The sequence below is a fragment of the Thunnus albacares genome, chromosome 6 (genome assembly GCF_914725855.1).
Source record: "Thunnus albacares chromosome 6, fThuAlb1.1, whole genome shotgun sequence".
Classification (NCBI taxonomy): Eukaryota; Metazoa; Chordata; class Actinopteri; order Scombriformes; family Scombridae; genus Thunnus; species Thunnus albacares.
The window spans coordinates 13007787-13034156 of NC_058111.1; the positions used below are offsets into that span (position 1 = coordinate 13007787).

At 38.9% G+C, this 26370-nt stretch overlaps 1 protein-coding gene across 14 annotated transcripts in view; it reads right to left on the minus strand.

Moving 5' to 3' along the window:
- Window positions 1–541: 541 nt before the first annotated feature.
- The window catches only part of ncam1b (neural cell adhesion molecule 1b), a 73265-nt gene continuing 47436 nt past the window's right edge, over window positions 542–26370 (minus strand). For 3 of the 14 annotated variants that reach the window (XM_044353990.1, XM_044353989.1, XM_044354000.1), the window contains 15 exons: window positions 22146–22175; window positions 17950–18100; window positions 17554–17741; window positions 17111–17207; window positions 15516–15686; window positions 15007–15135; window positions 14141–14149; window positions 13618–13650; window positions 12886–12888; window positions 11584–11708; window positions 10993–11173; window positions 8467–8665; window positions 7049–7165; window positions 5172–6287; window positions 542–2643 (listed from right to left, as the gene is read on the minus strand). In XM_044353990.1, coding sequence (XP_044209925.1) covers window positions 2523–2643; window positions 5172–6287; window positions 7049–7165; window positions 8467–8665; window positions 10993–11173; window positions 11584–11708; window positions 12886–12888; window positions 13618–13650; window positions 14141–14149; window positions 15007–15135; window positions 15516–15686; window positions 17111–17207; window positions 17554–17741; window positions 17950–18100; window positions 22146–22175 — 2670 coding nt within the window. In that variant the 3' untranslated portion in view covers window positions 542–2522. Of the gene's footprint in view, window positions 2644–5141; window positions 6288–7048; window positions 7166–8466; window positions 8666–8963; window positions 9978–10992; window positions 11174–11583; window positions 11709–12885; window positions 12889–13617; window positions 13651–14140; window positions 14150–15006; window positions 15136–15515; window positions 15687–17110; window positions 17208–17553; window positions 17742–17949; window positions 18101–22145; window positions 22176–26370 lie in introns of those variants that run through there. The other 11 variants (XM_044353995.1, XM_044353991.1, XM_044353996.1 and 8 more) reach the window with 9 other exon arrangements.

Here is a 26370-nt window from a genome sequence, read left to right on the forward strand (position 1 = left end):
ACTGATCAATTCAGCGGATGTAAAGGTCAAATCTGTTTGCATTTATTGGGCCACCGAAGAGAAAAATGAAATTGGGTAAGAGTGTGGTGACTGTAACAGGATGCCATGCCGGGTCAGTGCTGGCCGCGGTGCTTGTTGACACTGTTGACACAGCACCGGTGTGCGGGTTCATGTCACATTAGAGCTGAAAATATCAAACCCTCACTGGTACATAGTATTTTGACATCCAAGCCTGGAAGTATTAACTTTACTCCAGCACAAATATGCGTTATGTAACACGTGTTTATTTGCTCCCCTGTCTATCTGAACAAGTAGCCCAGGGAATTTCCAGCCCCAGTGTAACCTGTTTGCACTGTAACCTTTCTGTAAATAGTCCTGTGTGTCCATGACATGGCGAAAACAAAAGGGGAATCCAAAAACAGGTATTTACTGCCATCTGGTGTTTAAAATATGTCATTACATGCTCTGAATGTAACAGGACACAGTTTTGAAAAAAATGAAAGAGTAATTGAGACTAATGACAAAATGGGCCAGGACAAAATTAGATTCGGAAACCATTTTTTATTTTGTAAATGGGTTAGCACTCAGACTGTACACAACAGATATTTTCTGAGTTTGACCCAATAAAACCAAAAGGAGCGTCCAGAGACGAGGGAGCAAGGTGGTCTTGTAACAGCTGTGGAGTACAAGGTGAGTAAAGCTTGTTTTTGTTGTTGTTGTTCTGATACACCTCAAATCTGTATTGGGTTCTCTTGACACTACATCTGTTATGTAAAGCTTTTAGAAAATAAATTTGTTCTTTTGTTTCAGGTCGACCACCCTGCTTCCTGCCAATGGTGTCCTGAACTTGTCAAGCAGTCGCTCTTGGTGAGTGATTTTTATACAAAAGACAAAAACTGAAAAAAGAAAATTCAAAAACCACATTACAGAACACTTGAATAACAACTGGGGGGGAGGGAGAAATAAAAACAATGTGTAGTTATGCCAGAACAAGCCCCAAAGACACTCATTAAATCAATATGAGAGCGATTTGCCCCAAACAAACACGGGCACGTTTATCTGCCTTGTAGTTATATGTTATGAAGTACTGACTGAATTCATGCCAAGGCTCAAAACACCTTCCTTCACTATAGCTGGCAATATATAGTGCGGTGACCAGAGACGGACAGTTTAATACACTACACGTGTTATAATGACCACATTAGTCCATTTATTGTACTTTTCTTCTAATAATACAATTTTCTTTTTTTTAAAAAAAGGTATCAGCTAAAGCTCTCACGACAAAGCTATGCAGATTATCATAGAAACTGATGACAGGACAATCTACTGACACACAAGCACAGTGCACAAGCTTGCAGGCAGGAATGGAAAAGAAATCTTTGTAGTTTTTAAATAGTACAAAAATGCTTTTTAGAGTTTTTATTTTTTTGCTTCAAAAGCACAACTCAAAGTATGAAGCCAGACCTTTTGATCTGCTTGAATGTGAGGAGGAAACAATAGCTATCATAGTCGTTGCCCCCAAACAAACAGGTGGTGTATATTTAGCTCGGGATCAGATGACATTCGCTTGATTCACGGTTCTTCAACCCTTGGCTGAGAATCAGCAGTTCTGCTGGCGTTTTTTTGTCTTTCTGTGAACGTTTGTGTTCACTGAGTTGCCTTTTTTTTTTTTTAACCAAATACATTTTAAATAATTCACATTTTTAACTAACATTGTGGTAGGTCAGTGACAGAGTATATTTGATCATGAAATAAGCCGAATCTGATCCAATCGTGCACACAGTCGATGTGCAGTGGGATTCTCTGTCACTTTTTCCTCCTGCAGCTGGCTGTAGGTTAATCCTGTATTTTAATAACCATAACAAATATGGTTATAATCCAAACACTGAATTTGGGCCTATGTTTAATCCCTGCCAGCGTAACTGTGAGAGATTAAACATCCCTGTAACAGACAATAAACCTTGTAAACAAAACTTCACAACCACTTGCAGGTCATACATGCAGAACAAGCTATTTAATGAGACAAGCTCACAAATTAAGAACCCAAACTAAAAAAAATGCAAACAGTTTTACATTTGAACAGTAGAACATGAAAATAAGAAAAATAATTTCTATATATATATTCTTTTTTTTTCTTTTTTTCTTTTTTTTTTACATTTCTCATAATAATCCAATGCTTGTGTGCAACTGCAATTCAAACTATAAGCACAATAAAAGTCTAATTTCATATATTCACCAAGCGATCATTATATTAAGAGATTGTTCTTAATCATTGTGACTGGTTAAATAAAACAATAAAAAAATAAAATAAATCTCTTATGACCTAAAGATAAACTCCTTGGGTGTAGTAAACATTTCATGAATGAAACCACGGTCATAGTGCGCTCTAACCAATCAACAAGTGTGTGTTGTTTTGAATATGTAGTTAAGGGCACTGGAAATCAAAACTCTTGCAGTGTTTCTCTCGCTGTCGCTGCTGCAAAATGTTTTGGATCGGGTTCTCTGGGATTTCTCCGGCCCCATCATGCTTTGCTCTCGTTGGTATTTGTCTGTATGACACTGTTGCGTTCTGCAGCGATCTCCATTAGGGCATTTGATAATCCTGCCTCCTCCAATTTGCCTTTCTCATCAGAAAAAATCCCCCTGAAATGGAAAAGGGGGGTGGGGGGGAGTGCAAAATTAGTAATCTGGTTCTCTGTGGCAAGAAAACATAAAAAAATCACTTTAGTTGAACACAATGTTAACCATTTATTCTCAATGACATCTTCACCCAATATGTAAGAAGACACTATGTATGTAGACATCTTCTTACATATTTCTTCACCACCTTTACAACAGTCAGATAAAATTCAACAGACAGATAATGACGTACCATATAATTCATCCTGTAACAGACTAGCATTCCTAATCTAAAACAAACTTAGAAAATATCAATTAATCAGTTTAGTTCAACTTCAAAGAGACTATGATTGGACAGTAAATGAGCCGTGGGTTGGTGCTATGTGATATCCACGTTCATGTTAGAGCAGTGAGGCAGTTTCTATATCCTGCCTGCAGCTCTTCTCCTCTCTTCAGAGCAGGGAAACGCCAGCGTCTAGCCTCTGCTTGTTCTCTTTAGTAGAGCTGCAGAGTTGGTGAGGATTTAGGCAACACTCAGAGGCATATAAACTACTGCCTGAGTAAGAGACAAAACATTTTGTCATTAAAATAAAGCCCATTTCAGACATGGAATACGTAACATGCCTGGCTTTATCGGTCTTAAATTGATGGCTCTTTGTCATTCAGACATACCTACTTGTTTGTTACAGCTTTATTCAGACATGACAGAACCTTTGAGGAGGAGCTTCAATGCTTGTGCGTGATATTTGACACCTGGAGCCAGATGCATAAAACTCTGTGTAGATTCATGACTAAAACTGTGCATACGCATAAAGCCAGAAATATGCATACGCATTGTTTTCATCAGATTTATAAAACCGTGTGTACGCATGATCCTGTTTTATAAATCTAACTGGGGAACTGAATGCACGTGCATAAGCCTCATTTCCACTCCCACAATTAACCGTAAATGGATGAAGACACATCCTGAACCAGCTGTTTTCATATCAGTTCACCGCCGGCTCAACCTGTCTGTACTCCTGTCAATGAAACCAACGGGAAAGAAGACCGTTTCACCGATTGTGTTGCACGGGCGAGGTTCTCCAAAAACCAGAATAGCTGTCACCAGGCACATCTGTGCAGCTCTTTATAGCGTCCACATCATTAATTCATCACATGGACCTTTAAACCATCGTCTACGATTTCTCAGAAATTCATGATTAGTCTGTAACTTCACAAGGTGTGACATGACTAAGGATAAAATAAAAAGAATATTAACAGCAAAATAAAATGTGGACTCCTATGCAAATTAAAAGAATGATAAAATTAATCACACAAAAGTAATTAATGTTATGTTTAGAAATGTTCCTTTGATTGGCATTTTACAAATCTGTGTAAATGCAAAAACAAACAAAACAAAAAAATCACACAATCAGTGCAGCTGCTTATTAACCTAAACAATGTTTTACTAAAAGATTCCATCTCTCAGCTTATATTTCATCTCCACCTCTTCACATCAACCTCAGATCGCTTTAGAAAAACACGTGTACGCCTGCTCTGAAGAATGTGTGAGGTGCACACATTCTGTGTTTATAAATACCAGTTTATGTGCTGGAAACGGCATATGCGTGGTTCTTATGTGTACGTATCATTTATGCATCTGGCCCCTGATGATCAAGAGGAAGCGGTGGCGCCGCTGACTTGAAAGCTTTATCAAGGAGGAAAATGTTTTCTATTCTCACACAGAATCAGGCTGGATTTTAACATTTATTTTGCTGCTGAAACCTCAACTAATGACTAACATGAGCATTTGTCTGACAGTGGCCAATTATAGAATGACAATACGTTAAATTCTAAGTGTTTTTCTGGATATTCATTATTTCACCATGAAGTAGCAAGAGTGATAATCAAAAATATAGAGGAGGAGACTATTGTTGTTTCTGCCCCACAACCTGAGGGGAAAAAAATCATTTTTATAGACAGATCTAACATGAGAGGAATCTCCTATACAACCTTAAATTGGCATCTCTTCAGTGTTTCCTGGTTTATTAAACTGATTTTTATTTTATGCAGAAGAGATGACAAGTAATAAATTCATGTTCTTGTGCTCTTTAAAAGGCAGAACAAGACATCCATTCAGTCTCTCTCTCTGTAGTTGACTTTGTGCTGCTGTCGCCTTCACATTATTTAGACGGCATTAAATCTGTGCCATGTTTGAGACTTTTACCCTTATACAGACATAACACTGACATGTAAAATTGCCGTCATATCTGTATAATGTCTGAAAGGGGCTCGACTGTTCTCATGATGAATGTTTGTAAAAGTAAAGACCCCAGAATGGAGAGCTGTTGCACACAAGCGTAATAACAGAACCATCATATCACTCTATCACGATACACAACATTATACTAATTGTCCCAATGTCATTACCACAATTTACCATTACAATATTTTATATTGTGTGGTTAATGGCAAGATGCGGTGGTGAATGAATGGGCATACAAGATACACACACACGCACACGCACACGCACACACACTCACACACAGATAAACCTCTAGAGGGAGCCGTACTCATCGTTGACAGGAGGAGCAGTCTTGGCCAGAGTCTCTGATGCCTCCAGAACTGGGCCTGAGGGGGGGAGGTCTGCTCCGTCTCCATTGGGCAGAGAGGGGGCAGAGGGCGGGCTGTCTAAGCTAATAAGGCATGTGGAGGGCAGAGAGGGTCTTTGTGTGCCATTAGTCAGCTCTAAATCGAAAACGGCATTTTTGGGCACCGTGTCAGTGGATAGGAAGTCGTACGTGCCTGATAGGAAATCATTGGAGATCGGCGCATTGACGCTAGCAGGGGTTTGAGAAATAGTGGTAGAAAGTAGAGGGGAGGGGACATCTGCAATTAGAGGAGCAGATTCTTCAGTATTCAGGATATCAAAAGCACTGGGGATCACTGAAGGAAAGCTAGTTGCAGTGGGAGCTTTAGCATCTTTGGCAGTGGGTGTGTTTTTGTCCACAGTTTGGTCAGCGGGTTTGTTAATATCAAAGGCAGTGAGGCTATACCCGCTGAGATCCGAGGCAGTGTTTGAATCGCGGTCTGGTTTTGGAGTGGCAGTGGTTGCTATAGTGGAGGCAGTTTGCGCTGGTGTCCCGATGTCTAAGGCTGCAGTGTGTGGCTGCGTGGGAAGCTGGGTGACCGGTGGGCTTGGAGCAGGTTTCTTGCTGGTTACGGTGGGGGAGGGAGAGGGGGAAGATGCAGCTAGCGGCGATACAGGGGGGCTACCTTTAGCTTTCAGAGCGGCGAGTTTAGGAGAGTGTCTACGCTTCGGTGGTATTGGCGTCCCAGATTTTTGAGATATAGTCTGTTCGGGGGTGCAAAGAGGAGTGGGAAGTTTCTCCTGCTCTTCCGGGGAGTTACTTCCTCTTTGTTCTACTAACGGGGCCATTTTAGCTTCGACGGCGGAGGTGGAGATGATGGGAGTCGGCGGGGCCGTGTTTGACTCTGGGGTCGGGGCTGGGGCCGATATAGGGGTGGGTGAGGGGTCATTGGCCGGGGTAGACAGGCTACAAGTGAGGGTAGTGGTCTCGCTAGAGGGGCTGTCCTGAGCGGGGTCAATTGTTGCAGTGGCTGTGTCAGAGTTGGTGGCTACGGAGGAGAGGGTGTCCAGTGCCAGAGCAGCAGTGTAAGCCGCCAGCCTGAGAGAGCAGGGAGAGAACAGAGACACACAGACTAGACACCAGGGTGACTGTGACAGAGGAAGGGTGGCTCGGACGAGCATGCAGAGGGATTAGTTGGCTTTAGAAATTCACACAAACAGACAAAGCAACTAAAAAACAGCAACTATTAAGCCTAGTGAGAAAAAAGAAAAAGAAAACAGGGCGTCATGCTGTGAGTGAAGGATACATCCCATACACACACCAACATGGAGTACACTGACTAGGAAAACTAATGTACTAAAATAGCACCAGTCTTCCTGCAGAAAACTACAGCACCACGCAGAACCACCTATAAGGGTTAAACAGTACCAGTGACAATCTCATGTAATCTCATTTTTCCAGGCTGCTGATATGAGAGATGGCTTGCTGAGGTTGTCAAATGACTTTATATGAGTTGACCACACTTAAGAGGACAAAAGTCTTTCTGTGTCTTTAACTGGTATTGCTTCAACCTTGATATAATGAGACAGAAAATCTCCAAAGGCTGGAGAGTAAACACAAAGTGCAGTAATCCCTCCGAAAGGGAATAAAAACAGAAAGCAACACACTTCAGTGGACTCCACTCAAGAATGACCTGAACTTTTTTAAATAAATTAAATTAGTGGATATAACTGAGGGTCAAATTTTGTCCTGTTGAAAAACATGATAATTATTCTTTGGAGTGGAGTGCAAAGTACAACAGCTAAAAAAGACTTGAGCAGTAAAAAAACGCTGTGTGCTGTATGTCAGCGTTCACTCACTCTGGGTCTGTGAGAGGTGTGGTTTCACTCGGCTCTGTCGGTCCTGCCGCGTTATGATTGGCCGTGCACTCGTCTATTGTTCTGACTTCTACTATCGGCTCTTTGGACTCATCGTTCCTGCAGGACAGAGAGACAAATATCTTGGTGAAATGGCAGCAGATGAAGTTATCTCTTTCTGAAACAGTGTGCGGTAAGAGAAAGTGATATAGAGGCAGAACGGTCGACGGCAGTTCATCCCAATCGCAGTCTGAGAATTAAAGGCTCACTCATGTGAAGATGCTGTATTTTAGTGAAATGTAGCACAAATCAATATGTGTGTGATGCAACTTTCCACTCAAATTGATTTCAATCTGACTTATTGTGCACACGAGAGTATTTGTTCCAATGCTTCGCTCAAACCCAGCATCTTTCCTATTTCCATTGAAAGAGTTTAAAACTAAAACATCTCATTTATGGGTCCGTTTTATTGATTTGTGTATTTTTTTTTTTTCCTTCGGTAGACGCTGGCAGAGCCGACCATAATGCACTGCAGTCAAACAACACACAATTCTGTTTTCTTGAAGGAAACCCTTCCTCAGTTAGCTCTTGCTCTCCTCACCTAAAAAGAAATCTTGCAGCTAAAATTTGTAGATATTTTAGGTGAGTTCTTGTAAGGCCTTCTGGGAAATGCAGAAAGTCACTGATTAAAGTTGAAGCACTGTAGATGAGGCAGGATAAGCCAACATGTAAACAACAAAAAGATAAATTAAAAACAAATTTATCTAAAAAAAAAAAAAAAAAAAAGCCTGAACAGATGTAACATCAAAGAGTACTCATCACAGTGCAAAGAGTACCATATGGTGTTTTCTACTGAAATGATTTGCAAAAGTTGACCAAAAACCTTTTAAAACTCTTTTATAATTAGAAATATTTAAACTTGCATTAATTGAGTTTACAAGCTCGTGACATGATTATCATATGAAGTCGATATGGTGAACATGTTAGCAAACGGTTGCCTATTTACACATCCAGCAGATATGGAGCATTAATTTGAACTCATGTCCAACTTTCGAACTCTGTTTTCATCTCTGCCGATTCCTGATGGACACGTCTGTCTCTTTATCTACTAACTGCTCCACTGTACTCACCAGCTAGTAGCTAACTTGTCTGTTTGCTGTTTGGTGCTGTAAACAACACTGATGAGAACAGTGAACCAAAACAGTAAAGTTGTGGGCTGTAAAAAACCAAAACGAGACGCTATAAATTAGGGCTGAGAACTGCCGAGTCGGGTGGTAATTCACTGTGAGCAACACCTTACACATTACTCATAGTCATCTGATCAATTTTTAACAAAGACATATTGATTAGAGCAGCTTTAGCGATATGTATGCTGCCTGTTTGTTAAAAAATGTGCTGTAAATGGAGTCTCTGATACTTACATGAAGATGGTCTTGCCCTCCTCAATGTTGTGTCCTTTGGTCCCGGTGCCTGATTTCCCACAGAGGCACATGATGAGGCCACATTTGTTCACAAAGTAACAAGTGACATCCACAGCCAGCAGCAAGAGTACAAACACTACAACAAGGATTCCCGCCCAGAGCATGATGCCCATGGAGAGCGCTGCTTCTTCACCCAGATCTGGCAGACATGGAGACAACAGAGGGAGCGCTGAACAACTGTAGCAAGACAAAGTTTAATAGAAACGGCCACTAAACAACTAAATAAAATGCTTCTGTAACCACAAATAGTTCCATAAAATAGAAACTACTCACCTGCTATGAGAACTGACACGTTCTAGTTGTTTCAGCAAAAATTTAGATGCAGTGCGACGTGTTTGTCTGACTTATGTTCAGTATTTATATGTATTTCAAATATGAAGCATGTCTAGGAATTTATATGCAATCCACTGTCCTTAAAAAAAAAAAAAACATTCAAGTATATTCAACCCGTTTATTTGGTATTAGAAATAAGAGCAAACCAAAGCTTACAATACTTTGCTAGTTACCCAGAAATTATATTTTGTGAAATAAAAAAAAAAAAAAAAAAAGAACGTGCAGCTTTTTCAAATATCACAACATGTTGTGGTGCATCTTCAGAGTTTCTGTAAAATTCATTTTTAATTATAGTTGAAGACTGCAGAACTTCAGTGTTGAGCTTTCTAAACTCACATAAAATTTAGACACCGACAATGCTAGAGAATCAAATGCAGCAGAGTAAAGCACCCTCCAATTATAAATGTAGAAAACATAGTTAGATATTTTTTTGACAGACATTGGATACATATTAACACACACAACAAATATCTGGACATTAATCTTAGTAAATCACCAAAAAGTTTCATTATACTGATATAATTACAAACACGTTTCAGTTAGATGTTTCTGTTCTCGATGTAAACGTTAATGTTGTAACTGTGTGTGCATCATTTTGTGAGCGGTGTAACAATATAATACATTTTTTTTTTTATGTAAACAAACATGTCCAGCAATCAGCAATCACTTGATATTCTATGTAAAATGCTATTCTTCTTTTAATATAACCTCATTTCAATTCAACTATACTTCATTACTGTAAACTGGCACTCCTCTCTCGTCTAGTGCTCGATGACTAGCTGCGCTAATGCTGAGCAGAGTGAATCTGTAGGAGGCGGAGGATTTCCACTGCCTTTGGTTCAGCGCGTCTGTCTGGTCTGTTCTGAAGCTACACAGCACCCTTTTCTCACCCATAACAGAGACACGTCTGTTATGGACAAAGTCTGTTTTTTAAGGAGTGAAAGCGTCCAGAGAGACAGCCAGGCCAGAGAAAGGCGAGCTCTCCTCTACAGTTATGGTGTGAATTCTCCCCCCCCCCCACCCCCCAATGTGAAACTATGAGAGCAGGAATGCAGTGATGAGGGACAAGATGAGTGATACCAAAGTGCATGTCACAGATGAACAGTCATCCATAGTGGCTGGATGGGGGGGACAGCACAACCCCGACCACACCAAAATGCACACAGGTTGGGACGAATATGTTCACGTGGTCCACCACACCAATGTCCGGGACCAGGCAAGAGAGCAGGAACATTGAGAGAGGGATAAAGAGAAAGGGACAGAACACAGGACGAGGGGGGGAAAATGAAGGGAAACAAAGAGGAAAAAAAGAGAAGGGTGGGGAAAACAGAGGAAGAGAGAAAGTGAAAATGTGTCTGAAAATCAAAAGTAAAAAAAAAAAAAAAAAAAAAAGAAAACAGATTTTTCATATCAAGGGAGAAAAAAAAAAATACAGCAACACATCAAAGCAAAAAGCACAGCACAGAGGGGAAAACTACACCATGTTGACTTGATGGTGACTCAGTGGTGGGTGAGTAGGAAATGCTTTAGATTGGAAAATGAATTAGAAAGACATAATGGTCTGCTGCAATGTTTCAGCAAAGCACTCTGCAGCGTTTAGTGTCACCTAAAGGCCATCTGACAGGCTGTGTGGTTTTTTCTACGCTTAGTAAAAAAAAACCTTCAGCTGCAGTCAAAGCCTGGAGGTACGAGTTAATCAGTGGTTATCAAGGGTCAACGAAAAAAGACTGCTTCCACACAGGCACAAACTATTCACTCTAACTGCTATCTTAACAGTAAACAAAGCTAAAGAAAACTACAGTCGTTCAGAGGAAATCATTTCATCCTCTGTGGAAACTGCCTGTCCCAGTTCTGCGAGAGCAAACTCAAGCTCATTTAGCAAGGGCTGTCAAAACTTTAAAGTGAGAAAATTCAGCCGGAAAATCATTTTTGGCTCATCGCTGTCCAGGAAATCTTTTTTTTTTTTTTTTTCCTGTAGATCTATTTAGTTGTCAGTCACCTTTCAGTGCATGAGAGGTAAAAATAGAACGTGATGTTCTGGTTCTGAGCTTTGAGTTTGGCTCCTCAGTTTTCTGGCTGTTTAGTTGCGGTGTGTGTGTGTGTGTGTGTGACTTGAGGTTGTGAGGGGGGTACCTGGGATGGCTGCCGGCTCTGTGGACGTCCTGAAGGACATGGTGGCTGGCGGGGACTTGCCCTTCTGGTTCTCGGCCACCACGAAGACATTGTACTCTGTGTCCCACTCCAACCCGCTCAGAACTACATAGTCGCTGCCACTGGGCAGCCGGATTTCTGGTTTCCAGTCTGCCGCCTGTATCTAAAGGCACACAGATACATTTATGTGAACATGACTCAATTAGACTACAACTTAACTTTAACATTTAGATAATGTTTTTGTCATAACTATGGAGCTTTTTAGGGCTGCAACTAACGATCATATTCATTACAGCCAATTATGTTCTCAATTAACTCATTCATCGTTTGATATATCTGATCCGAACCTAAGGTGACATCTTCAATTGTCTTGTTTTGTCAAAGCAACCGAAACCAAAAGATATTCAGTGTACAATCATAAAACACTTGAGAAAACAAGCAAACATTCATTTTTAAGAGGCTAGAACCTACTTACTTAAAAATTTACTTGAATGATTCATAATTACTGAGATAGTTGCTGATTAATTTTCTGTCGGCTCTTTCTATCGCGTCAGCTCTGATCGTCATACTCACTGGTTTATAACGGACAAGATAATGTAAGATGGGTGAGCCGCCGTCATCCTGCTTGATCCAGCTGACTTTGAGGGAGTTGCCTTTGGGTTGAAGTGCTCCTTGAAGCTTAGGAGGATTGGGATTTCCTACAGGCACACAAGAGTAATCAGAGGTTATTTAAAGGCTTGTTTAAAGTATGCAGAGAACTAGTGGGTTACTTTATCAGGAGAAAGCAGAGGCAGTTCTGTCAATCCACCTTTAAAATTGTAGAAGGGACAAAAAAAAAACCAAAAAAAAACCTTGAAATTAAGTTTGAAACTGGCTACTCTCCTTGTTGTTCTTTTAGGTCACTTGTCCTTCTTCAATCACTTGTCTAAAGATGGTCAAGTCAAACTAATTACCAAATGACACACAGTAACATGCTTATCTGATTCAGTCTGTGAGTTGCTGAGTGACATTCAATCAGCATAAAAACTGCTGACCGACATTGCCCGTGTCATACAATGCTTTGGGAGAAAGGATTATTTGTCATGGACTGAAGTCTTTACGGCATAACAAATAAGTTTGCCTGCAAAGATAACCACTGGGTGAAATGTTAAAATCAATTTTATATTAAACACGTAACATAAAACAGAACTGTTGGACAATAAAGTTTTTTTGTGTGTGTGTCAGACAAAACAAGTGTAATAAAAGTTAATCAGATGGTAACAAACTGTAAGACAACAAGAGGGAATTTCATTATGTGGTTAGTGTTTATATTCTGACTTGTGGTATCGCTTGCCTTCATAAACCTGATTAAATTGGTCCTCGCCTGAAACACATGAACACTAAGGCTAAGATTAAACATGATGAACAACATAGAAGATACAATGCATAAGGTTAGGTGTCGCTCTCAGCATGAATACCGAAAACTCTTGATTGAGAACCAGAGCAAACTGCTGGAAGGAGCAGTATTTTGCAGGTAGGTGGGAGGACATTGATTATGATTCTCTTGTGATTACAGGAAACTGGGTTTATTACACACTTGATTTATAGTAACATATCCTGTAAGGAAGAGGGGTGACATCCCTCAGGTAGCAAGCTATCAATAGTATCCGAGGGATGCTGATATTAAACACTCTTGACTGTTATATATTACCATGAAGACAGCTCTGGCTCTCTCTCATTTACCCTGCTGAGGCAGATGTCTACATGACGGATTAATAGGTTTGAGGTAGACACGTACTACGTGACTGCATATAAGCAATTAATGTGGTGTTAATTTGTGGGGTTCTCCGATTAAAGTTAGGAACCTTCTTTCAAATATCCGCAACATCAAGTTACCTTCTGCAGAGTGGAGGGGATCGTCAGCACCATGCAAGACAAATAACAGTCACATGAATTGCACATATGTGAGTGGTTGAAAGGAAAGAGGAAGAAGGACATGAGAAAATATGCAAGCAAAACACACACAAGTAGAGGAGAAAAAAATGACTTGGAGACAAACTAAAACAAATCACTAAAAAGCTTATTATACTATTAAACACAAGAGTGGAGCACAGATGGATTTCTTCTGTATGTTACTATGTGAAAAGTGCAGCAGTCGTCTGACAGCTTCATCTTTTTGACTTTAGAGACTTTTTAATTTGCAAGGCGACTGATTAATCAATGATGATGGGCCTAATCCACATCTAAACTTTCCCAAATTACACCAAATCGCTGAAGCCAAAGGGGAAATGTGCAGCTTTTGAAATGCAGGAATTTGGCTTATTTTCATCATAGTGTTATTTAAGCCAATTAGTTCACAAGCTGCAAAATCACATAGATATCAATATTCATATTTGGATAACTCAGATGTCAACTCTTGGGTGAAATAAAATCTACAGGTAACAGACACAGAGGAGTTTGCGTTGACGATCAGGCCACAGTTTCTAGACAAAGAAATACACATTTTGCTAAGCTGTAAAGTTCTTACGAATGCAGCTAATCAGCAGAGGTGACGGGGTTATCCTGTGGGGATCGAAAAAGCTACAGCAGTAAAAACTAATCGACTATTATCCTCACTACAGAACAAACCTGTGTCTTCAGAGAAAAAATGAAAAATGCCGGCTAGGGACATAAAAGAAAAGATATCAGGCAATCAGTATCACTTGTCTGTATAAATGACTGCCTGGATCTCTATAATAACAGTTCACTGAGTTTAGCAAGACTCGTTTCTGCTAAGACTGCACCAGAAGAGCAAGAGGGGAAAACATTTTACTTAATAATAGCCACATTTAAGATTAGGATGAGATAGAGCCAAGCGTACATGAAACAGAAACACTGCTTTCAAACGCAGCCTAAAGTAAAAATCATTTAAAAATTATACTTCATGGAAATATTGCCGCATATTAAGTCTAGTTATTCTAATTAGACATACATCAAACAAAATATCTTCAATGCAAGATTTTTTTTAAAATAAATAAATCATTTTAATACCAAAACAGACACTGATTTATTGACTTTGCGGTGGTTTTTAATTTTAATCATGAGCGTGATCATGTTATGAATTCCTCTAAACAGTCAAGACAGTCAGAGCAAAGACAGATGAGGCACTTACTTTTGTGGCCTGATGGATACAACAAACAGATCAGCAAATGGGAAAAAAATGAGTGATTAAAATGATGAAATGAAAATATGCAGAGATGAAGACAACACTGAACCATGTCCAAAAATGAAAATGAGATAATTTTTGAGTCAACAGGCATATTTAACATGAAGCCAGCAGGGGGTAGCAGCGTCTTCTCCTAACACAGGAATCACCAACCAACAGAGGGGGCTAAAAACTAACTAATAGAATCGAGACTCACTGCAAGCCTCTCCTACATCGAAGCAAGAAATCCCTCTGTTTCATATTCAAATTCATGGTTTGCAAGCACATTATGACATAATGAGCCTAATAAAATGCTGTAAAACAGTGGATTTTAAATGATTGTGCAATTGGATCCAGTGTGTGCTGAAATGAGAGTCTAATTTGATGTGGAAAACAGCAAGATGCTGTTAAACCAGTTGTACTTCATGACGAAAATGCTTCCTGAATACTTAGATTTAAAGGTCCATTATCCATTGAAAAAACTAAATAAACAGAACAAGGAGGTCAGAGAGTTAGCTCCTGTTGTCAGCATTACTCCTGGACAAACAAAAAAAAACTTGGAAAAGGACAGACATAGACTGAAAAGACACTGCCAGAGGCTTTTGTGACACCGTCCAAACAGTTTCAGTGCCGACTTGAGTGTTGCTGTCCAGCAGCTGAGTAACTCTACAACTCTTTGATTAGTTTTTATGGATCGGTGATGGAAGCGCTTCTGACTCCAAGAGATAGAAGAGAGGAAGGACTTCAGGTAATATGTCTCTGAAGACAAGGGTTAAAAGGGTGTGATAAAAGTTCTCCTGTGTCCAGTTAACTGTGCGACATGTGAAACTTACGGACAGGCTCGGTCTTGAATAACTCAGCGGGGCTGCTTTCACCTTCGCCCTTTCCGTTGATGGCTGACATCTTCACTTCGTAGCTGGTGTCTGGCTTCAGGCCGGTGATAGTCACCTCACTGATGGAGCCTGTTACAATATCAGAGGCAGTGCAATCCCTGTTGAGAACACCTTGATAATTCTGATGAGCGGTAAAACAAACACGTCTCCTGTTCCAACTATACATGCATAATTAATTTCATCAAGTGAACACCGATTAGCTTGACTGATTTCATTTCAACAATGTTTAAACAGATAAATCTATTTAGAGATGGTCTAAAAGGTCTAAAACCAGATAGAGAAACAATAGTTGTCAGCTGTTTTTCTGTCATCATCACGCAGTGTTAACTTGAATGTGGCTGTAATCTAACAGATTACTTTCAGGATTGGAGTTATTTTCTACATATATCAAATGATCTTTGAACAACAAAAAAACACTACTTTCAACAACCTCATCTCTGTTTTCATACCATCTTGGACCTCAAAGACTCTATGCATCCAGCTGCCCCGGCCGTGTATCCTCCACTCAGCTTTGTATTTGAGGATAGGGACACCTCCAGTGGATTCGGGCTCCTCAAACTGCATCTGTGCTGTGGTTGAGAAAGGTTTCACCTCACTGACGGATGGAGATGATGGCACCTCTGGTAAAGGGAGGAAATAAAGTGTGATTACAACCAAAACTGTAAGATTGCAGAGTGTCAGAATCCATTGTTCCATTACAATAAGTGACTGAGCTCAGCTGAGTTTGAAAACGCATTTAAAAACAGCTTTAATCTTTGTAAGAAATCTACGATCTGTGACACTAATGCCATTTTTCTGTCTCAAGGTGCTGCATGCTCTTGACATTATTTCACAAAATAAAAATGAACGTTGGATTTAAATACAGCTCTGACTGAATGATTCAAGTGTAAGCTGACTCCAGTACAGAATAGTGTTAGCTTTGCAAAGGCAAAACCTTTAAGAGATTTTGATAAACTCTTGATTTCAGATGCACTCAAACACCTTGCAGTCATCTAAACACAACCTAATGTTTCAGTATAATGGAAATATCCTAAAACTGTGAACAGCTGGTACTGAAGGACATAAAAACATCCTTTAATTTTGGATTTGTGTAGAAAATATCTGACCTACGGCATACTCAATTAATTAATGATTAAGTTTTCCTTTACATTCCCCTCTTGTCATGTTTATTGATCAAAACAACCTTGTTTTGGTTCACCTACCACTGCACTCCATCTTTTAGAGAAAATAACATTTAATCCATTAAACCTCTTGAGCTCGGCCATATACGAGTCCTGGTGGCTGTTATAAATTCACGTCCTCTGATGTGAGCACAGTTTTAAATTGAAGGCACACTGTAATTACTGCGGTTACCCATGTTGTGCTCTGAGTGAAGAATGTGGTGTTCTCAATTCATTTACTTCAGATTGTGGCTTAAGAGTGGCATTATCTCTCTGCTCTCTGTTCCATTTGTCTAATGTGTTGGCGAGTGTACAGTCTCTGGTATCAGCTGCTGCTGAGTAGATGTTACAATAAAATTCTGTAACTGCTTTAAATGCTCTTTTACCTAGCACACACACACACACACGCACATACGCTGAAATTCATGCTAAATACTATAATATACAGTGTTTTTCAGCTGCATTGAGAGAAATCTTTAGGGCTGTTGTATTTTCTAAACAACCAGAGGGAAGGAACATTTCATCTAAATTAAACATCCATCTAAACAAACACTGCCCTGTGTAATCTCATAATGTGCTAGATGTTTTGGTCTAATGTGTGTTTTGAATATGGGTGAAAAATCTGTTTTTGAAGCCTGGAGCCAGGAAAAAGCCTCTTGCATTGTTTTAAATCAAATGTGTGTGCTTCAATGAAAAATACCATTATTTATTATTCATTTGTCACTAATAAGCTGTGTTTGAAGACATTCTCGAATATGTACATCCTACAAAAGACATCTTCCTATCATCAATATTCATTCAATTCATTTTGATCTTCCTGTAAAATCAGACACAGAGTAGATGTGGAAGCACACAGCGCTGTGAATCACTGCATCATGACTGACCGGCCTGAATGAGGAGGAACTCCTTGGACTCTGTGCCCATCTCGTTTGAAGCAGTGCAGTTAAAGCTCCCAAAGTCATTTTCAGACTCAGGGGTTATCTAGAGGAGAAAAAAAATAAATAAATAAAGCAGCAAATATATGAAGAGCAGCGTACCAAAACAGATGAAAAACGTGTGTGTCAAACACTCTCAAAGTGACCTTTTTGTTTGTCCATTAGAGTATCCTATTTTTATTTGTTGCTGTGAGCTTTCCTGCTGCTGAATTATTAATCAGATTTTTTTTCCACAATGGTGTTGAAAGAAAACCCTTCACTTCAAGTCTATGCTCATGAAATCTTGATGACACGAGAAGTGTGCACGTGTGTGTGTGTGTGAAGGAACTCTATGTGTATATTTGTAGCTTTATTTTATAGACTGTAACTCATGGTTTGACACACGTGTGTACCTGCAGATAGCTGGATAACGGAGTTCTGAAGATCTTAATATTCGTGGTATTTGAGTTGGGTAGCTCCAGTCCGTCTCTCAGCCACACGATAGATACTTCACTGGGATGAGCCTTGACCTCACAGCTGATATTGACAGCGTTTCCTTCCCAGGTATACACTGCCACTGCACCGTGGATCTTAGGGGCATCTAGGGAAAAAAAATGCATTTAACACAAACTTTCTGCCAAAACATTTTAGATTTTGTGATTTTAACACTACCTGGTAACCGTGCTTTGTGGATAAAAATGAATATTCAAGCTTCATATAAGCAAGAAAGGCTTATGTTGTTGTTGTTGGAAGGTGGATGTTGTAATATAGCATGTATATTCATATAAAAGAGGGACGGAAAAACTTACAGCGGACTTCCAGGTTCGCCAGCTGCTCATCCTCTCCGATGGCACTGCGTGCTGAGCAGAGGTACTGGCCAGCGTCTGTATACTTCACATCCTTCAGGGTGAGGGAGGACACACGAGCATCACTCCTCACCACCACATTTCCATCCTGACTCTAAATGGAGGCAGAAAATGACTCGGTTTAGTTGAAAATGGAAATCACATTCATTATTTTCCATAGCCATATTGCACATTTACATATACAATGCACAAGTCTGCAGAAAGATGCGTAACCCTGAAAAAAAAAAAAAAAAAGCTTAAGAAAGCCTGCCTTTTATGAGGAGAATAGACATTAATGAAAAAGGCACACTCTGTTCTGTAAAGACATGGAAATGTAAGGACACAGTTGACAGTACAGGGGAGCTTATCAATAATTGATGACAGAAGGCACTGGAAACCATCTAGAGCTTTTCACACGCAGAGCTTAGCAACTCGTGAAATATGCTGATGCATGACGCTAGACAGCAGAGCGTTACCTTACATGCCACACGTGCACTTTTACAGTGATGACGCTCGAGGTTCAGTGTCATTTTTAGTAAAATAACATTTTGACTTGTTTGTTGTAGTTATTAACCTTCATGAAGCATGTGGCCCCAGTTTCAGTGATGAAGAGTCACATAGCATATGAAACCAGGGAAATAACAACAGACAGCTGGCTAATGAGATGTGTAAATGACCTTCCTACTCTAGAGATACCTGGTTTCATTAACTTGATATGTAGAGTTACAACATCCAACCATAAGTAGCTTCCTCACTTCCAGAGTCAACAGCTCTGTGTTGTTGAGGTTGTTATGTCATCTGACACTAAATTGTCAGGGTGTAAAGTTTCAGACAGACAGACAGACTTTCTCCACCAGGATATTACGTATCAAAACATTTATTATACATATTCTAAACCTTAATTTCCCAACACTGAAGATTTGGGTGAACAATATTGCAACACTTTCATTAAGCTGCTAATGACAGAAAAACAGTATTCTAGACAGTTTTCCTCTGAACACAGTATCTCAAACTCAGTGAGACTCAAACTAATTTAAATTAAGCAGTTTAATATATGGATTTGGGACATGCAAGTGTTATTATACGGCACTCTTTTAGACTGTAAGCTTTGGTATTTTTGTGAATTGTTCCTTTTATAAAGGTGCTGCAGTACTGAATATCTAAGCACCTCTTTTGGTTGCTTGCATGGCTTTGATCCAAGCTGCAGGCAAAACAATGGCATGGATGCTTTTACACATATTGAATTAGGGCCTAGTCTGGGCAGCCATGTAAGAGAAACCCTTGTTAGTTTGTATTCAAATTCAATAGACAAAGCATGTCTGGGGCATCCATTATGCATAACGGGTAGCAGGACCAGGGAGACACTTACATAACACACTACCCTTTTACTCTGACCCCTGTGCAATAAGCATTCCCTCTCTCTCTCAACCCCTGGATTACCGCTTCTGGCTCCTGCATCTGTGCAACATGCCACATAATATGAGCCATGATGTCCAAATTAGTCAGTAACATTCAATACTGATTCCTTTTTAATGTAAAATTTTGGACTGCAGCTACTCAGTCCTTATATGAAGGCCATGATGAATATTATTATCTACCAGAGGAGTATTATTTGTTCAATGCAATGCAGTGCAATATCCTGGTTCGTTAATGTTTCATAACAGAGGATTTTCAGAATAATGCATAATACATTTATACACACATACTGTGTGAGCGGTACAAAAAACACTTAACATGTCTTTGTGAAAACCAGGTGCAGGGAGAAAACATAAAAGACAAAGAGACAGGAGACTGTTCTTCATAAGCTCCTCTAATAAATCAAACCAAACTGACAGCAGAGCTCTCCAACAGCTTCTTCAGCTTTGCCAGCAGAGGAGAAAAGACACTGCTGGAATGTCGGAGTATAAAATTGAGAATACACTGAGGACATGTTAAACTCATGTCTCACAAAATCTTAACTGGCTCAGCATACAAATGCACCTTCGCCTGAATGTCTCTTAACTTCCGCAGCTTGTCAAATGAACACTCAGCTGCCTACGCATTTGTAACAAACATGCTCAGCATGCTCATAGCACTCCATGCTCATACTCCTCCCCTGTGCGGTTTATAATGTATTTTGCAGAGACACACTGATCAATTCGGAGTGCAGGTGGACCTTAACACCATATCATTATGTCGGAAAGTGAAAATGATTATTATCTGATGTATTAATGTAAACCGATCCGATCACAATCTGAAACCACAAAGGTGCTGTAAATATACTGTTTACATGTTATTATGAGACAGAGATACAGAAATGTTTTTTAAGCCGTGTATGTTTTCCCTGTTATAGTGGAAAAGTAGCTCTTGTGGGATTATCTTTATCCTTATTGAAAAACTGAGAAGCTTAGGAATCTACTGTATGATGCACTGTTTGGGTTTGTAACAGTAGGATCAGGTGACTAATAATCTAAATGTTGTTCAAAATGATATATTTTACCCATACATTCTCAGAAAACATGTTTATCAAATCTAAACAACAATGCACTACTTTAAATCTCATGAGCCATTTGAAAAGCTGTTACATCCAGGTAACTATTTACCTGAAAGCTGATAAAAAAATTGAGAGATGAACTGGATACCAAGAAAGCACAAACTACCACCAGTACTGAAAAATTCTTCTCTCAGTTCTCTGTTATTTTTCACAAAAAGAATCTTTGTCATGTGAAAGAAAGTTATATTAAAGGTTGTTTTATAAATTTGTATGATTGAATTTGTGCTCATTCAAAGATGGTGTGATAAAGGGCTCATTATGTATATAATGAAGATTTCTTTGATACAAAAAGGGGAATAAATAACAGCAAGAACAAAATAAACAAAAACATCAGTATCAGCATTGGCTACCAGCCAAATTGTTATTTTAAACAACAGTATCCGCCCGGAATTTCACAGTCGATGTATCCCTGGTTTTCACACGCACACACACACACCTGGTAATTACTGTCAGCATGTGCTTGATGAGCAAGCTTCTCACCTCCAGTTGTGGGTAGTGTGAAATGAGGTTTTTCATTCTAAACTTATTGTAATCACAGGTGTTATTAATGAATGGATGTGAGCTGTCATTCCCAAAACACGATTACAGTGACGAGTAAAAGGAAAAGACCATTTTTCTTGATGTACAGTGCTTCCGGCAATTTGAAAATAAATGGGAAGGCTATTTAAAGAACCGATAGTCTAAAAATACTCATCAGTTTCCTGTCAAATGGTATATAGGTATAAATAACGTCGGCAACCCAAATATTTGATCTTTCAGTTGAAGCATTGATGGGTAAATCATCAATGAGAAACTTTAAACATCCGTCGGCGGATGAGTTGATCGAAAACTGACAAGTACTGGCGCACAGATTTCTGTTCATCTGAAAGCCAAAAGATAAATCTGTATCAGCTCCGTCCTCAAGGCTAGTATGGTGCGCTCATCACTAATATTAGAAATTACAAAGTGTTTTTTTCTCACTGATTTTCTCACATATGTAAAACACATATTCAATGGTGGAGAAAAGCTTATGTGGGCAGCTCTTTCTTTTTTGGCCAATTTTCGCTTTCTTTCAGAAATAGTCCCTGGCTCTGATGCTCTGAGCTGCTGCACAAAGACTTCTTACATTTTCTCTTACATACACATTCAGTTACTTTGGTCCAACAAATTAAAACTGTATTTTCTAATGTCAAAACTAAATACTGAGGTTATAATCACATTTTGGCAGAGGACTGAGTGAGATGTGAAGATGTGGGTGGAAGGAGAGAATTTTACCTCTCAGCAAAACTTCATGTAACAGAATCATGCGTCAAATCTGTGAAATTTACATACAACAAAACTGATGATAAAAATCAGCTTTGTTCAAGAAAATGCATTGATTTATGCTCTGGCAGGCTAGGATAAAAGTATAAAACAAAAAAAGTTTAACTGAGCTATAGAATGTGAAGTTTATGCAAAAAAAAATAAACAGAGACAAAGACAGAAAGACAAGCACTGGCCTGGTTTGACCACTGCATTTTCTCAGGGTTTAGACTCTTCCTGACCCTGATTGATCATGAATTTTGATCTGCATCCATCCGGGATTGAATTAGACTCCCCTGACATGAAAGATAGATGGATGTAGGAAAAAGTCATGCATTTAGAATACCTTGTGTTGCTCGGGACGAGTCCATGACGCCTGTAGAGGACAGAGACAGAACAACAAACAAAAGGCAAAGCAATTCTTAGAGAGTAATCCTTATCCAGGCAAAGCCGGGATGCTGCACACTGCATGCAATTATTAAGTGTCCAGTTTACTTTCTGTACATCTACAGTACCTGAGCTGAAAGTCTGCAGATACAATATGGGGTATGCTGTACGTTTCCCTAACAGAGGAGGTTATTACGTGACAACAAAGGCTTTATTTTAAAAAGGTAAATATTTTTTAAGATCTCCCTGATGTGACATTTTCTGTACTGCACACTGTAACAATACTGTTTCTAAGCCAAAGAGAAGTATGTCTATTGGCATCATGGTAGCACAAATGCTTACAGATAAGAATTATTTATTATTGGTTTATTATTGGTTGATTGGTTTATCAAGAAGAGGTGACTCCATTACACTGCAACAACAGAGATATGCTGGTTGGGTAGAAGTAGTACAGCAATTATTGATTCACGATCCATTTTTGAGGAGCAGCAGTCAATAGGCTTAAAGCAATAGTGAGAATATAACACTCGATGAGACTAAATTTACTCTGGGACTGTTGTCTTTATTTGTGCATTCCTAAAATCAAAAAATAACAGCTTGTATCCTGGTCAATCAAGTCACGGAACAACATTTCCTGAGTTTCTCAATAAGCAATGAGGGGTTTAAAAGAAGCAATTTTGTTGCAGCTCTTCCGAAACCCCCTTGTGAGACCTGGAATAAATCTTTGCCTACAGGTGGCGTTTTTTTTTTTTTTTAAGTCTGACTTTGCAAGTCAGATATGCTGCTCTGAATGTTAACAAAAACCCTACTAACCCTACAAATTCAGATTATTCATTGTTATACCCTAATTGTATTCCAAGGCTGAATGAGACAAAAATATTATTTGCATAAATTCATGAATTGTATGTCTCATTCATTAAAAAAAAAAAAATGCTGGTATCTCTTACTGTGGATCTTTAGAAATCCGCAGGCATGTTAGCTTTAAAAATATTATTTTCTTTATCATATGAATGGTTACACTACAGATTTACCAATTCACCAAACCTGTATTATTTGAATGTTGATAACTAAGGGGTTATTATCCAATGTTGTCATTTACTGCCTCTCCATAAAATCATGTAGTCACAAAATTCTCATATCAACACATTGCAATATAGTCCTCATGTCTGAATGATGAAGTTCAATTTCATTTAGTATTATAGCATATTAACAGCAAAATACAGTTGACTACATTTCTAACTGGGATTTACATGAGTTTAACATTTTAACATGTTATTTTAAGCTACTGAGGAAAATAAAATCACATTGAAATAAGAAGAAATAAGAATAATAAGTAATAGGTAAAATAATAAGTAAATGAGAAGAAATAATAAGTCATTATGGGAATGTTAATTTCCCACTCTACTGAATACAGTTATGTTACATCATGATTTGAGATCAAACTTCCAGACAACAAACAATCTTTTCAACTGTACCAGACAACATGCAACATCACTTTAAATCACAATGACACTGAAAAGCCCCAACTCAACAAGACAAAAAGCCTCTTGGAAAGCATGCTCTATTGATTTCAGAATACTGAGGAGAAAATGTTAAGCATGACAATGGGATGTGATGGCCCACATAGTGAAGAAGTGTTGAAGCATAACAGGCAAAAAATGATAAACAGCTATTTCATCAGGTGCAGCAGAAAGAAAATGTCAAGTAAATGAAAGCAATCTGCTGGAATAATTGTCAGACAAAACAGTGAATCAAACCATCAATGAATTCACATCTAAAGTCGCCCCTGTATTATCCTCTCATAATAAATGCAGAAGGCTTATAAATAACACAAAGAACATATGGTGAGTTTGCATTAATCTACCTGATATCAATGACAAACCCCACTCACCGTTTACTATAAAAAATGAGCAGGTTCAAAATGACAAAGGTAACAGGAGGCTGGTAAAACACTCATTAGGCAAATCATATGCGAAGCTTACAGCGTGAGTGTAATTTCAATATGTTCTTAAGAGCATTGTAAGTCCTCTACTGTCACAGCAAAACACACTATGCACTGTACATCAGTACGAACAGCAGTTGACTGTGTATCACCATGGTGATGAGAGAAGCCCAATTAAAACAGGCAACCTAATAGTCTGGAACATCTCTGCCTCATCCACACACTTGTCTGCAGCGATGCCTCTGCAGTAAGTGAGCTGACAAGTATCACTGTCATATCTGTGACAGGTGTTTGTTTAAGACAAAAGGACAATGAACATCAGCAGATGCGAGCTCGCTAAACGGAAGACACCATAACACAATCGCTTCTCCGAACAAATGCACAAAACAATATGGTGACGGTTCCCTTGAGACTTATCATTTCTCCGAGCCCATTGTTATTCCCCTCCATAGAGATTATCCTCCTTCTTTGTTCTGACATGAATTGTAAAGTCAGCATGAAGAGGGTAATGCAGAGGAAGGGGAGACATACTAACACAAATGCACTAAAACGCGAATGTACAGCACCCTAAATGTGTTTCATTCACTGGGTGACGCCTGACTGGAACCGATGATTATGCACATTGTCCTGGTCCTGTGTCATTAACTGCTGAGACCAGGAACTTGCCAGTACATCACAGAAAAATGACTAGCGATTTAGGGAAGAAACTCTTATATCATCCCACTACAGAGCTAGCAGGCATGCTGTTGTAAATGAGTAGCCTCTTGTGTTCGGAGAAAACAATGCTCTGTCTGCGTTAGCATGCGACACTCGAAGCGTGCCTCTGTTTCTGAAGCCTCTGCGTAAACTGCTGCTACACAACATCAATTACAAATTTTCTCTCATTAGTAATAAAATAATCATGAATTTCTTTTCTCAAGTCTTTCATTTCTAATTTCTGGATGTACGATAGACAAGGCCTTTGGTGGTTTGAAAAAGCAAATTTGTGTCCTAAAACCTATTTATTACAAAAACACAGAACACAATAGTTAAGTACCATCACCCAATCAGCTACAATCTTTAATATGCTTTTAAGTTTTATAATTAGTCCTATTTTGCTACAACTTCCCTCTGTATAGCTCGTAATATTTCCAGATAATTGCAGCTTGAAACCTCTGTGCATCAAGCTGAATGTTTAATATGTATTCAAATAAGCAAAACATTCATTATGTAGATAATGTACAAAGCATGGATAAACGCTTCATTTACATTTTCAGTTATTAAACAGACACACTTATCTAGAGTGACTTGCAGCAAATGCATTCAAAGGACTGAAACAACCGAATACCTCACACAAACCTGATGAAAGTTTTTTAAATAAATAAACACTTAACTTTGATAGCCGTATAAACAAAAACAAAACTATTCCGAGATAGGTGCCGATTTGAATTTGAAACATAACTCTAAGCAGGCTCACGCTCACGAGTGTGCAACCTTTTTCTCAACATATTCCTTTTATTCTGCCTTGTTTATGTACAGTACCGCTGCTCCTCTATTGTATGATACAGTCATCTCCCTCAATCCTCAAACTGCACCCTTTTACTCACGGTTATCTGACAATACCTCTATCTTCTGACGCTGCAGATTTTGTGTAGGAAGCCATTCAAAACTAATTAGTTTCTCCTCGTGTTAACTTTTAATACCCAAGACCACAGTAGAATGAGTCAAACGAAGCCAGACATAGATTTCTTTAAGCATCAAATACAACAATGAATGGTTACTCTGTCCCTGAAGATCAGATGTAACACGGGCTGCTTTGGTGTCTTGCATGATTAAAAAAAAAAAAACAGAATCTAAAAGTATTCTCTAATCTCGATCTTTTGGCTCAAACATTACAGCTCAATATCTTGAGCTACAGAGATGATCTCCTCAATCTGCTGAATCATAAATATCATAGCAAACTGCAGATAATGTAATTAAAACCTTGACTCTTGGCACTCCTTTCCTTTTTACTTTGACATGTCTAATAGTGTCTCTACTGTAATTGAGAAATTGAAAATGATAAAAGTGTTACATTTCAGTTTAATAAACCCTAACAGGGTTTATTTGTTGGAGGATTGATTCTAGTTTAATAGCAGTAAGTCACAACAACATACAAATGAATAAATAATGTGATGTGATTTTTTTCAAAATTAGCATCTTTCTAATTATATTTAGACTGTGTATTGAACCAGGACAAGACACTATAGTCCTTCAAATGCAA